The sequence below is a fragment of the Rhipicephalus microplus genome, chromosome 8, assembly GCF_043290135.1.
Source record: "Rhipicephalus microplus isolate Deutch F79 chromosome 8, USDA_Rmic, whole genome shotgun sequence".
NCBI lineage: Eukaryota > Metazoa > Arthropoda > Arachnida > Ixodida > Ixodidae > Rhipicephalus > Rhipicephalus microplus.
This window is the reverse complement of record NC_134707.1, coordinates 1,978,126-1,994,264: the sequence shown is the minus strand read 5'-3', so window position 1 is coordinate 1,994,264 and position 16,139 is coordinate 1,978,126. Positions and strand designations below refer to the sequence as shown.

Sequence of the window (16,139 nt, the reverse complement as noted above, 5' to 3'; positions counted from 1 at the left end):
TCTTCTTTCCAGCCTGTTAGAAGTTCATCATCAGAGAGGTCCATCAGGTCTCCATCTGATACAACACCCTTCACGGTGTTCATGGTTCGATGCGGTGCGATTGTGATAGACTGATCCCCAAATGATGTAAGTTTATGCAGTCTCTGGTACTGTGAGTGGTCTTTTATTTCGAGTAACAGGTCACTACTGGCGGTCTTTGTGGCTTTGTAGCCTGCACCTAGTGTTTCTATAAGGCATCTAGACACAAGGAAAGGTGAAATGCTTCTAGCTTTCTTTTCTGTACTTTCACAGTGGATGATGTGGTATTTCGGGACGTTGTCTTTCTTGTTTGGAAGAAATTCGAAAATTGCATCGGTGCGCCACCTCTTGGAGGGGCGATTGGTTGTGAGAGAGCTAGGAGTTCCCATAAATTTGGTAGCTTATTCGGCGGCCATGCCAGCCACCCACCACCGAGCCCAGCAAGGGGACGCTGCGAGACGCGAAGGAGACACAGGCGCCAGCCGTACATGGCCGCTATAACCTAATACATCTACCCAAGGTTGGATATCTACACCAGGTTAACCCTTGCCGCCGAGAATTGTGGAAGTAAAAAGAAGTGAGGAGAGGACAGGAAAGATCAAAAGTAGTAGAAAAGATGAAGATGGAGAGAGAGACAGAGACAGGAAGAGGCGACTGCCGATTTCCCCTGGGTGGGTCAGCCCAGGGGTGCTGTCTACGTGAAGCCGGGGCCAAAGGGGTATGTTGCCTCTGCTGGGGGGACTGAAGGTCCAATCACCCAGCGTCAGCTCAACCCCCAGGATTCCCTTCTCCCCGGACACGCAAAGACACGCACGGTTAGGCATGGGAGGGAGTCAAAACTCCCCCGTTAGCTCGAGTCCGTGGTGTCGCTACACACCAAACGCCTACTTGCGCAGGCGCCCCTGCGGGGCCGCTTGGGTCAGTGACACGTCTAATGTGGTCTATCAATTTGAGTGGTCCTTTTTTAATCAACTGCTCAAGTGATGACATTTCTGTGGTAACTCTTCCATGCCACTGCACATGAGTGGAAGTTTACCCAATTTTCAGCCTGCCCTGGCAATAAACAGGTGGTAGTTTGGCACCTGTCCGTCTCTTTCCTCTCCTCATCTTCATGTTCCTAGCATTGCACCAGTTCTGAAATGTTCAGCCCTTGAAGGGAGCTCACCTGGGACAGCACCTGCGTGGAGGAGCTTTGCTGCTGTAGTTTCCAGAGGAGGGAAGTAAGTCGGTCTTCGGTGGATGAGGGATAGACGGCCTTGGGTGTCCAGATGGTGTCGGTCTTGGGCGAACCCTAAAAACAAGAGATTACACAGCAACAATCTACAACTAAATATTACTCTGCTTCTGAGCGGTACTTTTCCCTCATGAAAATGCACGATGCCAAACCCAAGTTCAGCTTGAGTGATATTTCTTGGCTGTTGGGTGCAACTAATAGGCCAGCTCTGATGGTGGTTCCCCAACTCCATTGATGCAGTGTGTACAGTACCACAGATTTAAACAGGAAAATGTATGGCTAAGGTGATATATGGGTAAAAAAATCCAGTTTTCTGTAAAAAGTTTTTACTTTTGAGATATTGCTTGTAAAATGATTTTTAGTCATTTAACTCTCATTTCCCGAAATATCAAGGCTGAATTCGAACAAAAAATGAGTGAGAAAAAATCAATCCACTGGAGCCAAGGCAACTCTAAATCACAAATTCACACATACAACAGCAATTTTTGAGAACCCACCAGTTGGAAACACAACATCCCCAACCCACTAGAGGGAACTCTGGCACTAGTGTTTAAGGGAGCTGCAATGCAAAGCACTGGGAATGATGGGTAGTACACCGATTTGTCTAACCTTCGTACCTTCAGCTCCGTTTGGCTTCACGTGGCCTGGAGCAGTTCGGACAGAAGACAACAATCAGCAAACGATCAGCAGTTGCGCTTCACCACCTTGACCTTTCCGGCTCACCAATTCAAATCGGGTCACAAAGCTCACAACAGTTTGTTCTCTCATTAAAACAAAACCAAACCCCAAACAATAAAAAGCCACAAATGTGTTCGAAGTTAACAAGCATGAAGACTAGGCACATTTGTGTACTGCCTATCATTCCCATGGTTGGTGAACGATCACAGTGCCAGAGTCTCCTCTAGTTAAACTTAAAAACTCTATGCTGCCACCATTGCAGGACTGTGTTTCACTTCTAGACAGCATTGTAGGCAGTCTATAGTGACAGCTTAGCAGACAGCATCCATATCACATTGTCGAAGTAATGAAAAGCGTACAGAAGATGTCTAAGCGACATGATGACACCTTGCATCGAGAAGAAAAAGCTAAAAAAAACAGATGTAACTGTTACCTTTTCGGCTTCTTTCGCCTTTGAATCCATGAAAAATTAAACGTAGCTCACAACAAAAGCATGAAAAAGCGTCTGATTGTGCGCCGACAGCCATACCAGTGAGATCCAACCTATAAGAGAACTTCACTGAGCCACCATCTTGTTTGGACAGCATAGTAGCCTGGTTCGTTTCTTTCTTGATGCTGTCTAATTTGACGGCTATGTTAAATTTCTAATGGGACTTAATAGCCGCCGTACACTTAGCTGTCTATTCAGCCGTCTGCGGTGCGTATTGGAACACACCCCAGCTAGTTCGGTAAGGTAATTCAAGTCTCCTTCCACTGGACAGGCCTTCCCCTTCCCAGCTTAGTGTTAGCGGAAAATAACTTATTGAAAAGCAGTTTTTAAGACGCTTTTCAGTCAAGTTGCGGCGGCTCCGGTTGTTTTACTGGTTACGTGGTACACTACCAATGCCGCCGTTGGCTGAAGCCTCGCTGGAAGAGCACTTGAAGATTTGCTATGACCAGCGTTTGCCGAGCATTTCTATGTTTATCGTAGTCCGCAATGAATCAGTTGAAGAAATGTGACCTTTGAGCTCGTAAATTTGAAAGCAAGGTCCAGTATCGCGGGCGTCGCCGCAGGCCAGAGCAAAAAGCAACCATAGAAGAATGTGAGCCACTGGCTTCAAGGGCTAATCAAGGCAGCAAAGATACCAAGGCTCGTGGAAACTTGGACAAGATCAATGCCGCAATCAAGCTCATTCGTACTTTCGAAAAAAAGATATAGGACAGTTTGAAAACAAGAAAACAAGGAGCGGTGCTGGTTCTATAGAAGAAGTAATCAGCGACATCGGTGCCCTGACAACAATAGTAAGCATTTGTCCAACATGCGACAGTACTGGACTCATCCTCCACCCATCGCAAGCCAACGCAAGGGCCTCTACATTCCTTGAGCTGAACTGCGATAGTAGCGAATGCCCACAGCCGGCGCTTTAAGCAGCCCATAGTTCGTTCACGGTGCAAGAAGGTCATCCTATCGGTGACAGTGGAGATTGGAGCCACTGAAGCGGCAGCTAAGCCATGAATGTGAAAGTAGTGGTGGCCGCACTTCCAATAGGCCCTGGAAATGAACAGCTATGGCGTTTTTATGCTATTCTTTGCCTGCCCACACTCATGCATCACAAGGATTTTATTACAACCAGTGAAAAAGTCCATGCCGGAGCTGTCGGTGCTGGGCAATAAAATATTGCAAACACAAGGATTACAGCAAAAGAGAAAGTGTGTGGAGCTGATGTTGCCCTCATGTATGATGGAACATGCCAACAGACAGGGCACAATAGAATAGGCCCTGCTTTGCCTGTGGACACTTGTTAGTAGTCAGATTTTGAGGTGCTCTCAAACTACCGCCTTGCCTGCAGCCAGCACCAGGACTTGAGTGGTGAGGAGGAAATATGGCAGGTGTGGCAGTGCCATATGGCACAAGTACCTCATGAAAGGATAAAAACCCCAGACCAATGTCTTGCAAAGACTTTTTTTCTTTTCCTTTTCCAATCCAAAGAGCAGGATAGGTGGCTTTAGGACTGCGTGCCCATTGCAGAAATTTACTTCACACGTATGTTATAGAATAGCTCGTGCAGCGATTGTAATCGCCATTTCAGAAACAAAAACAAAAACATGACTTCGTCTTCAATAAGTGACGATGGTTTTGGAAGTTTTCATCTTCATGTATAGTTGTTAGTTTATCACTTTCGGTAGTTAGAACTCAGTTAAAGGGCCACTCACCAGGCCCCATACCGAATTTTAGTTAGACAGTGGAAGTTGTTGGGTGTTCGATGAGGAACGTTTTGCCACAAAAATTTCTCGAATCGGTTCATTACGAGCGGAGAAAACAGGTTTTTTGAAGCAGCGCGAAACGAGGGTGAGAGGAGATGAGTTCGAAACCCTTGACGCTCCTCCGCGTAGCCTTCACAAGCCAAACCTCTTCCCCACCCTCTCCGGCATCCGACCAAGAGGTGACGTTCGCATGACGTGCCCGAACAAGCCCAGCCCCCATGCACGCAAGCGGCGTTGCTTTGTTGACCAGCGTTATTTTGTGGTCTTCTGCCAGTTTCTGCGGGATTGTTTGGAAACGCTGGCTTAGACGCGGTAGAGTAGGTGAGCACAATGAGTGCGCGAACACGTAGGAGCGTTCCACGGTGGTCGTCTGCTCAATGCGCTGACCGTGGGAACCCGAACGCATGTGAAACGCTGGCACATTAGCCCCGCATCTCATAGCATTTCATGGAAAAAAAAAATGTAGGAAAAACGTGCACAAATTTTTATTGCGTCTCATTATTTATTTCAAGTTTTACTGATCTCTTAAAGCAGCAAATACATAAACTACGCATGTTGTGTTAAATCATTTTTGCCATGTCACGTGGTATACTGTTGACAACGTCGGAGCAGAGTCGTCTACGTAGAGGACCAACGTGACCGCAGTGCTGTGTACGTAGAGCCATTCCTACGCCCACGTCATGCCCTCATTCTCTACGCGTGCGCAGGTAGAGGGGAGGGCGAGCAGCTTTCATCTTGAAATTTGACCCATTTCCGCGGTGCGTAGCCTTGCAAATTTTGGCAGACGTGATCATGAACGTCTCGTCTACGCATTGCACTTGTCAAACCTGGTGAGTGGCCATTTAAAGATGCTTCAAAAACTGGCATTTTTTATGAAAACTGACACTTTAGACATTTTGATTGCAAAATTATAATTTGCAATTAAACTTCTACTTCTCCAATACCGAGGCTAAATCCAGATTAAAAATTAGTAAGATGTCAAGTTTATTAAGGCTATGTCACACTGGCCTCAGCCACAGCAGCTGCTACGGCAGTGTATTGGGAAGTTGGTGGTAGAGAGGAAAGCGAGAACCATGTGGCCAAGCACTGAGGGATGCACTTTGTAAGCTGCCATTGCTCCCTTTTTGTGGAGACATGCTGAAAGATGATGCAACACAGGAGCGGCAAAGCTGCCACGAAATTGCTATAAGCACCCACATGGAATGTCCAGTAATTGTATCCCGTTGTGACAAAAGGACACGTAATTGATGTTTTACGGGTGATGCGCAAGCACAAAGAGCTTGAAGCGGCGTGCCAAAACAGAAGCTGAAGAGCGAAGGACAGGTGGCGCGGGGTGCGAAAAAAGAAGTAGGAGACGAGGTACGACACAAAGTTTATAAAAAAAGCTCGCGACATGAAGACAAGAAAGCCCTGAAGGCTTCTTGTTTCTGGCGGCATCTAAAACAGTTTTTACTAAAAACATGCGACACGTGAATATATATGTATGTATATATATATATGTGTGTGTGTTTTAATACGGTTATATGCATTTATGGGTACGTGTATAGGTTCTGAAGTAACACTGTATTAGTTTGTGATATGCATGTGTTATGTTATAGTCATTTAATCCAATTAGTTATCTCCTGTTTTATCACTTACATGTAAATATCTTGAACTACCATAAGTTTCAATAATAATTTTCATTACGTTCATTTTGTTTTATTCGCTTGCTGTTTTTTCCTTAGTTGCCAATCTTTGTTCTATATTTTTATACATGAATTCACAGGAGGTCCCCCAGACAGTTTTTACTTTGGGACATCCTTCTGTATTATATCAACTTTTTACTTGCACTGAATAAACTGACTGGAGCACGGTTCAAGAGAACGCGCGTCGGCCAGCATTCCTGAGGCAAACGTGGGACCAGGTCGAGTCTGTCCAAGGTCCAGCCCCGGTAGCGTACTTCGATATGCAAGGATGTGACCTGCGGCGCGGCTCCTACGTTGGGTGCTGCGGCCGGAAGCGGGTTCGTGGACGAGGCTTGCCTGGTGCTGCCTTCGTGGACTGTTAGATGATCATTCGGGAGTCGCGGCCCGCTGTGCTAAGTTGGCCGCCCAGTGATATGCAACGATGCTGCACACAGTAGCACATTTGTGTGTGGCAATCTGCCACACCATGCACCCTCTGAACCACTTCTGCGCTGCCGCACAACGACTGACACACCACGACAGGGGGACAGTGCTCCAAACCGTGAGGCGGTGTTTTCTTGTCTAACCTTAATAGACAGAAACACTACGCGCTCGAAAGGGTCGTACAGGAACGTAGCTGAACTCTGGACAGTTTAGGACTGCCTACTGCACATGCTTGCTATTACACTGTCCATATAGTTTTTTGGGTTTAGCGCTTTCCTATCTCCACTAGCGTGCTTTATAAACTTGTTCTCTTTACCTCCAAAGCGTTCTTACAAATCCTTTCTCGTCCGTAAGTCACAACCCACGTGACAAACATCTATAACCATCACGCCTGTCATGCGAGCATCCTACTTTAACTCATCATATCTAGGAATATCGCAGGGAGCCAAATATTCTGTTCAGAACGAATGATTTTCCTGTGTAAGCACAGGCAAGCCAAAATTGTTTGGGAGTACCAACAGGTGTTTGCCGCACATCCTACATACAAGCACCACACAGATCAAAAGCCCTTAGTCTGCAAGGAGCAATGCAAGATGCTGTGGACTCACTCAACAGCAAAATCAGGTTTTTGCATCCCAAGGCAAATCAGCCTTCCTGCACCACTGCGATCAAAGCTTCAGATGGAATGGCTATCTCATCATTCAATAATAGACACTCAAGCTTTGAGCTCATTTTTCAAGCGCTCAGTCTAGTACAGCCATGTGAAACGTGTTGCCCTAGGACACCTGCATGACCAGAGGCCAATGAAAGAAATGCCTGCCTGCAAGACAGTCGTCACGGGTTTATCATTTATAGCTGTGCTGCTCTTCAGAACTGGGACGGAACATTCTGCAAAAGAATGCACTGGCTGTACAAAAAAGGGTGCACTGAGGTTCCACAAAGTTTCATGTAAATCATTTGTGTATTGAAAATTACAGGTGTCTAAAGCTCTCAAGTGCACTTTTCTCAATTTTCATTTTTTTTAATTTTCACATGTTGTGCACAAATGTTTGTGCAGTCATTTCATATGTATGAACCTTGTACAGGATATCATCTGGAGTGCCAATATCTTTATAAAATATTGATATGCATTACACACTTTTTCATGTCATAATTTAAGATGTAGATAAGGCAAATGTGAAATATAAATCTCATACTTTGCTTTTTTTTGCTAAAAAAAAGCAATGGCCATAACTTATTTAAAGTAGTTTTCGGCATCCTACTATTTGTGCTGCAAAACGAGCCATGTTGGGACACTTCCTCTGGTTAAATTTTCGATGAGCAAAAAAAATGGCACACAAAAAGCCTGAAATTTCCTATCGATCTTCTTAGAACTCACAAACTATAACACCTACAAAAAAAAAAGTAATCACAGCTTTTAAATCAACATCACTAACTCTACTCACGGAGAAACTTTAAAAGACATAGCTTGAAAAATTGACGGATCCCAAGTAGAGTGGGAGTCAATAATATGCCAAGCACGAATGAGGAAGGTTGATATGCCACTTTCAAATTAGCACCACATTACGAGGCAGACATAAATTATGCCGCACATGACTTCCATGTCGCGATTATCATGTTTGGACGTGTCATTTACCTTCGTCGTCTATTCACGCAACGTAATACCAAACGTGGTATACGTGGAGCTAGTAAAACTGCCGCGAGCGTGCTATGAGCGTAGCATGTAGCCATGTTCTTACATGACACGCATCTCATTATAATCATATTTGCACCAGTCACATACTTTCGTCATCCATTCACGTCCCGTAATAACCAATTTGGTAATATGTGAAGCTAGCGAAACGACGACGAGCGCACCATGAGCATGGAGTATAGTCACGACTTACACGAAATGCATGTCATGATTTCCCCGTTAGTATCTGTCACTTGTGTTTGCCATCCAGTCATGTCCTACCATACCAGTTCTACAATATGTCATGTGAACAAAACCACCAAAAGAGCAGCAAGACCATGAAATGTAAATCATGACATTTATGACATACCTCTCATAATTTTCATGTAATGACTAGTCACTTGTGCTCGTCATACAGTCATATTATGCCATACCAATTTTAGTATCGATACTATTATCGAAACGGCCAGGAGACACAGAACAGACAGACAGACATGCACAAAGTCGCTGAAGTTCGCTAAGAAATGCTTCATGTTTAACATAACAAAGAGACACTTCCGAGTAGCATCTCTCCTCGACTCAGAATGAGGACTCTGTAGCTACACCAAAGAGGAACCACAACAGGTGTGACAACTCTGATGCAGTAGTCTTTCATAGCTCAGCAGGAAATCAATAATCCACCTCATGCAAACACATACGCCAAAATGTTGCAGTGTCGTCGTCGGTGGTGGTGGTGGTGAGGAACAGGGGCGGCCCCCCCGTTCAATGGGCCATGGCTGCAGCAGAAGAGACGAAATGTTCAATTAGCCATGCCCCCACCCCAGCGTGACTAATTAGTACGCTCTGCCTGGGCACTACTACACGCTAATGCATTAACTTGCATGTTGTGAAGACTGGCATAACCTAAAGCTCAGATTTTACATCGGCCTACACATTCTTATATTGCTTTTTCATGTATGACAGTACTCTATGTTTCAACCGTGTTTACGAACATGTCTCTTATTATGTGCTGGCGCGCGTGTGACCCATAAAGCATTTAATGAACACTATAGCTGCATCGTGATGCTGAGGCTGGCACCAGGGCAATTTGCGGCACTTGATAATTAAGACTGCACAAATCACAAATGAGCAGACATACAGTCAAAGTTGGTTCTGGACAACCACTGCATTAATTTCCACTCACTCAAGCTTCCACTTTGATAGTGTACCAATTCTATGCCAACTCCCCTTTCATGCCCTTTGTAGTGGCACCAGATATACAGTCAAGTATCATTATAGGAAACCTCAGATTAACGATTTTTCAGATTAACATACCTGCCAACCCAGTAGCATGAAAATTCGAAAGACTGCAACAGGGGTGGGGGAGTGGAGGGTACTTTGGGAAGTAAAGGTCGCCACACTGAAGGTAGTGTTGCCAAAGTGGCAAAAAGAAAAAAGGGGAAAACTTTCTCTCCAGGAGGTGAAAGCAGACTGAAAGCGAGGCAGCAAGGACGATCGCTCTCGAAGCAATTTTTTTAATGCCAATACTCTGGCATCTGACATTGTCCGGGGCGTCAATGCGCCTGCAGGTGTTTTCTCTTTGCCCTCACTCGCTCTCCCATGGCAACAGCTACGGGCGTGCACACTTACGCTCACCCTTAGCACCCAGAGCATGTGGTGCAAGAGTGTAGGAGAGGGTAGGTGCAGTGCTTCGGCCGCTCCTTCTCTCACCATTCGCTCTCTCTCCTCCCTATGCCCCATTTTCCTGTCCGCTTGTGCCTCACTATTGACCGGTCGCTGGCTGAGCGCCTCTCAAAAACATCCGGAAATGTGTGCTCTAGACGCCCCTCTGAAATGCCAACGCCGAGCCTAGAATGCCGTTTGTTTTGCCCACTTCATAAAATTTTTTTAACCGTGCACGCTAGCTACTAGAGCTGAAAACGCATACCGCGTATCTTGCTACAGAAAAACGCCTTGTGCAACAGACGGCACTATTGGCTGCACGGTGTAATAAAAAAAAAGAAAGCATTATTCTTCTAACGCTCGGTTTTCAGGTGCGAAACGCCGTTTTCAAAGCTACGCAAAGCATTCACATTTCCTCACGATTCTTTTCGGGGAGGTGGGGGAAATTTTTCGCCGCCTACCGAGGCTCGTCGCTATGCCGCAGCCAATCAGAACCCCAAGCGGCGGATGAGTGGCGATGGCTCTGGTGTACCTTTGGCAAACGTGTTGCCATGTGATAGGACACGTGAGAAAAAGAGGGAGATGCCCTCCTTTTCGGCCATGCGGCGATCCAAAGGAGGCACGCAGTTTGAACAGGTGCACGCACTCGCCACCTTGCCGCTTTGAAAATCCAGCTTTGCCGTGCCGCTTTCGGTGTGCATAAGCTTGACAGATATTAGCGACCAGCTGTTAATACTTCCATACACTGCGATTGCGAAATCACGGTGTTTTGTGTCTCCAGCATTTGCAACCACTTCCCCGATGACGACAGTTCTCATACGTCCAGACCTGTACTGCTTCACACTCTCGCAGTTCAGGGACACTTTCCAAAACAATGGTCCTGCGTGATCGCACGTTTAGCAGCAAGTTGTGTTCCTCGAGAAATCCCATGAGTATACAGGCATTCTGCATGGATCGCACTGTTTGGAGCTTTTTTGGAAAAATTCCCGATGTTGCCCTGCCCTTCCACAGCATGTGATGCTTCTGTAAAGCGATGTGGACTTTTATCTCGGCCTTGCCGCAATGCGAAATCCTCACATTATAAGCACACATGGTACAGAACCCGTACTTGTCACCTTTTTGCAAAGTCACAAAGCACAGAAACTACAAGTCCAGAAACACTTGTAAGAATGGCTTTGCTTTTGACACCACCATTGACCTTCCAACTAAACTCTAGGAAATACGCAACTCCCATAACGTGACAAACGCAATAGACGCCTAGGCAAGTGGCACTGGTCTAGCGTGGGAAATGCGGGAGCCAAGACAGACGCACAAGCTGCGGTCCCTCGCCTTCTTGCAGTACAGTGGCGAGCGCGTTTCACGACCGCCAGCCTTCGCTAAAATATGTGGTACTATAGTGTTTAGAAATAACCCATAACGGCCTCATTTAAAATGAACTTTCACTTAAAACAAACGATATCAACGTGACCGTGGAAATATACATTATTTCAATGGCACAAAATAGCACTCAGAGCGAACTTCTCGCTGAACATTGCTGATCGGTTACAGCAAACAAAGTCGGCGCTCCGGCGACTTCTCGCGAAACCACTTTCTACCCCGATAAGCCATCGGCGAGGTGCCCATATATCTTTATCGCTAAACGCCGACCCTGCCTCCGCATCCCTCTAGTTGTCGCTCTCCCCAACCGTTTTTGTTATGCACCCCCTCCGTCCTTTGGCCCTCCGCTACTCTGAGCAGCCCGCATCGTCGCACGAGGCCCGTGTTTTCACACTGCCACCGATCTTTCAAAGACCAGTCGGCCAACTAGTCTCCCCTGAGTTTCTGAGCGCTGGTTTTCTTACACTTTTGTAGGCGTCGCAGACCTGGAGTGACCAGACCATTTGCCAACATCATCGGCCATCAACTGTACTCGATCATCTGCGTCTTCTGTTGGATTGTTCCGGTGCTTGCACTTGCGCTACTTCGCCGACTTTGATAATTCGCAATTCGTTCTGTGTTTATGACCTGTACTTGCTCACTTTGCACTTGGCTCAGCATGCCCTCTGCTTGCGTTAAGCGTAAAAATGGCTTTTACACGAAACGAATTGCGAATTATCGAAGTCGGCAGGGACACGCAAGTCTGCCTGCACCACAATGAAATTATTTGGCCTCTGCGCACGCAGATTGCTCTCTCAAGCTTTCCTATGCGCAAATTGCACGTTTCATAGACTCTGCAAGCAACATACCCAACCTGCCTTCTTCCCATGCTTTTTGTTGATTTTCAAGGTAGCCTTGCCGCCGTATACTCCCCTCTCTTCACTTTCTCGCAACTCCTTTGCATGTCTCTCGCAAGTCTGCCCTCCTATCTTTATTGCAACTCTACCCGTCTCCACCGCTCCATGACAACAGCCACCAGCCACACTGGCTAGAAATTATTCAGAAGTTTCATTTTCTCACTAAGAACTGGCCCAGAGCAGTTCCACGCCTGCGCGTCTTACCCATTGTTGGTGTACGTGCGTTGTGTGAATGGTGGGCATGGGGGGGGTCTTTTTTTTCCTGCTGCTCAACAAAACGTCACGTGACCACTTGGCTTGGGCATTATCCGCACATTAAAAGATTTATTATAGGTGCCGAATTGTGGAGCACTTGCTAAATGACACCCGGCCGCAAACTTGCCGCTTCAGGTGCCTATGTATTAGGCTTTAGAGATGGTGAAGACTTCATGGGCGGCGGCGACGGTTACATGTGTGCGATACTGCTTTCACGAGGCTAACTTCAACAACGTTGAGCCCGATGCCAAGCCTGAAGCATCACGACAGGACCACTCCAGCGGCGATTAGTGGCAGCACGTCGTCGACTCCACCATGGGAGGGCGTGCAGGTCATTTGTTGCAATGATTTCCTTACGGCCAATAATGATACCGACGCTACAGAACTGTGGACGGTTGAGGGTACTGTGAATGAAGCGCACAGCAAAAGCGATTTATAGAAATCACATAAAGAGGACGACGAAACTTTGGCGCCAGTGCCCACAAGCGTGCTAGTAGCAATTGTCTGCATTAATAGCCTCAGACAGCTTACGCCACTGGTCTTTCGGCGAAGAGCGCTCAGGCGCTTTAAATAAACTGGAGACCATCCTTATCACTTTTATTTGAAACACGTGCATCATAGTTTTTGGGGAAAAAGAAATTGTGTTTTTTATCGCAACTTTTTTATAGCTGTGTTTCATTTACTACGACCTTAGGAATACAGCCAATGGATGCCGGGTCACACTCAGACTCGTTATAACCGGACTCGCCTTACACTTAGCGGCACAAAATGAACTATAACAGTAGTGGGAAGTGGACTCCGGCAGCACCGCAACTGTCGCAGAAGGAAAAAAAACGTCTCGGCTGTGGCGGGGACTTTTCAAGAAATTCGACATACCATTCATACAAATGGGAGATTAGGTCGAAATTCGAGAGTCTAACATATGATCTATACTACTAGCGTGATATGGAAATGGCGACGAGTGCAAAAAAAAAAAAAAACGTTAAAACAGCGCACATGCACCAACGTGAAGAAACGGTATTTAAGGCTGATGCTTCACAGTGCGTAAGAAGCATTTCAGCAGTAGTTTCCCACATCAGGATACATCATGCTCTTTCTCAAATGAACATGCACTGGTTTCGCAATATTCCGCATTTGTTTTTTTCTCCCTTATTAGGAGCATAAAGTGGTTGCAAACATATACGAAGCATACGTAAGAGACTCACGTGTTTGCGTTCTTCTTTGCAAACATTTTTAATACTTTCACTTAAACGACTTTTCAAAATAACCAATGATTTTTAATGGTCCCTTGAAATTCGTTGTATCGAGATTTTATTGAAGTGTAATCCATTTATAAAAATATTGACGAAACCGGAAAATTTTATCACTACGGTCAACTATGAAAACAAACAGCCCTGGACAAGGGATGGAGAACGAACAACAACGAACAACAGACGTCGCCATCATGCACCAACCAACCCAGTTAAGGTGCCTTCCTGCAGCCAATTATTGTTACACCTGGGCCAGCAAAAAACGAAAAGACAAACAATAATAATGCAGCGCCCTTTAACGCCACACACCGTCATGAGAGCATGAAAGCGGAGGAGACTAGCAGGTCAATGGTTTCGAGTGTGCCCACAAGCTCAGCGTCACAAGCAAGAGTATTCCATTACTGTAATATGTCCCCAAAACAGCACACTCACATATGTTGTGAATTCGGAGTAAGACTTGATAGCCGGGTCATCGTCTCGGTCATCTTCCAGGCCAAGGTGAGAGATGCTTTGCTCAACCACTTCCTGGAAAACGAGTGGAACCGCATTAACACTAATGTACTTCACAGTATACAGGGTTTTTTTTTTTTTTTGTAATAGAGACTTTTTCTTTAAAAAAGCTACATTAGGCAGGCACTTATCTCCACAGACAATTTCCAGGTCGAGGCAGAAAGACTTTGCCACTGAATAATAGATATTTTTTAATTAGCTTCTTTATTATTAATTTTAGGTTGTTTGTTTACACGGCAGAGTTGTTCTACATCACAAATTATGGCAAGCCTAGTTTCGAAAAACTGAAAATATCATGGGTTGTTTCAGAGATCTATTGTCCGATTTCCAGACCGCGGTGCAGGAGAAACCGAAACTAACGCACTGAGTGTCTTAGTGTTGACACACTTGGCTTTTTTTGCTGCACTCGGCACGTTAGTTTCGGTTTCTCCGGCACCGTAGCCTGCAAATTCGCTGATGAATCTTTGAAACCACTTGTGATATCTTCAATTTTTAAAAACTACACTCTCAATAATTTGTGACTTAAGACAACTTGCGATATAAACAACCACCCTAAAATTATATATAAAAAATAAATCTAATACTTTCATCAATTAATCACTCCGAAGTGATCTAACTAGTTGCACAATCTTTCTGCCTCGGCCTGGAAATTGTCTGCAAAGACGACAAGTGCGTACTTATTATGCTATTTTTTTAAGGAAAAATCTGTATTGCTTAAAAAAAAAAAAACACCCTGTACACACTAAATGGCAAGCACAGCTTCTAAGCCTGTACGAAAACACAATTGTGGATGGCTACACCTATTTGAACACCTATAACCAACGAGTTGTCAGATGCAGTGGTAAACCAAGGATAATGAGCCTGTAAACCACGAGCTGCTTTTTGATATGTCGACAGATACTGCAACTCCTTCTTGGATAATGACATCTGAGGTACAGCTTTGTTACTTGCTTCTACACCTTAGCTGCATCATAGCACACCTATTCCTGTTCATAAGAGTTTTATTGAATTTCACTTTGCACCAGCATTTCTAACAATGGGAGCCGACAAGCTGTCAGTTGCCACATTTCTAAGTTTTTACAGTGCTCACACAACCTATCATTCAATCATCTCCCAATCAGCCCTCGTAGCCTTTCCCACTGTGAGGGATTATACTAAACACATGGCATGTTCAGTGAAGAACATGGTGGGGCTGAACCTTTTTCGGCCTACAAGGGCTCACAACATTATTAGTCACAACATCAATGTTGTCCTTTCGAGCAACCTTTCTTATTTCATGGGAGACACCATGAAAATACGGTGCATACTTCTTTTTACACTGCAACGAGTGCATCTTTCGAGCATCTTCCCTTTAAAAGGGCCCTGCAGAAAACAGTACCAGTCGAGGCTCCTGAGGACACTTAAGCCAAACATTATAGTGCAGCACATAGCCTGGAATTTACAACTAATTTTCAGTCAGCTATAAATCTGTCCCTCTTCTCTCTAGAAATGATGCCAAATTCTCTAATGACCATCGCAACCTGTATAGCTACTGTGCCTGCCAAGAGAGGCTGCCATGTGCCCTCACTCATGAGGTAAGTGCGTTAAAAAAAAAGTGCTCAAGATCGTGATGAGGGTGTGAGGTAGCTTTTTTCTTGGAAGGGGGAGACTCCCACAATGACACTTAAATAATAAAGATGCTTATTCTCTCTCTGCCCTCTGTTCTATCCTAAGTGCAGTGCATTCTTCCGAATGAGAGAAGGCAAAAAGCAGTCACAGAATACAACAAATCTATAAATAATAATAACTGCTGGGATTTCACTTCCCAAAACCACGATACGATTATGAGAGACGCCGGAGTAGAGGGCTCGGGAAATTTTGACAACTTGGGTTTTTCGAAGAATGTGCACCCAAATCGAAGAACACGTGCCTCGAGCATTTTCGCTTTCATCAAAGATGCGCAACCTGCAGGTCAGCAGTTGAGAATTGTAACCACTACTAACCACCACGGTAAATTGCGACAAATCTCTGTAATCAGCTCGTGCTTGACGAATTTGGAAAATTTTTTGCGACGGCCAATTCCCTAGGCAGATAAACTCGTTCGCTAAAGCCGTTAGATTGTTACTCGGTCCTTCCAACACTAACACAGGAATGTGGCATCCAATCACATTGAGTTGCGAAGCTATTGTGCATGGTGTGCTGATACAAATTTCTTGGAGCATTGCTAAGGTACGCCTTCACAATGCCCGTCTTTAC

General features: G+C 45.3%; 1 protein-coding gene across 12 annotated transcripts in view; it reads right to left on the bottom strand.

Annotated features, from left to right (window-relative positions):
* Nucleotides 1–16,139, bottom strand: part of LOC119163941 (Protein associated with topo II related - 1) — a 240,719-nt gene that overhangs the window by 203,741 nt on the left and 20,839 nt on the right. For 10 of the 12 annotated variants that reach the window (XM_037416018.2, XM_037416019.2, XM_037416023.2 and 7 more), the window contains exons 4-6: nt 13,827–13,919; nt 8,653–8,730; nt 1,184–1,309 (exon numbers count right to left, since the gene is read on the bottom strand). In XM_037416018.2, the coding sequence (XP_037271915.2) occupies nt 1,184–1,309; nt 8,653–8,730; nt 13,827–13,919 (297 nt within the window). The remainder of the gene's footprint in view (nt 1–1,183; nt 1,310–8,652; nt 8,731–13,826; nt 13,920–16,139) is intronic. The other 2 variants (XM_037416024.2, XM_075870764.1) reach the window with 1 other exon arrangement.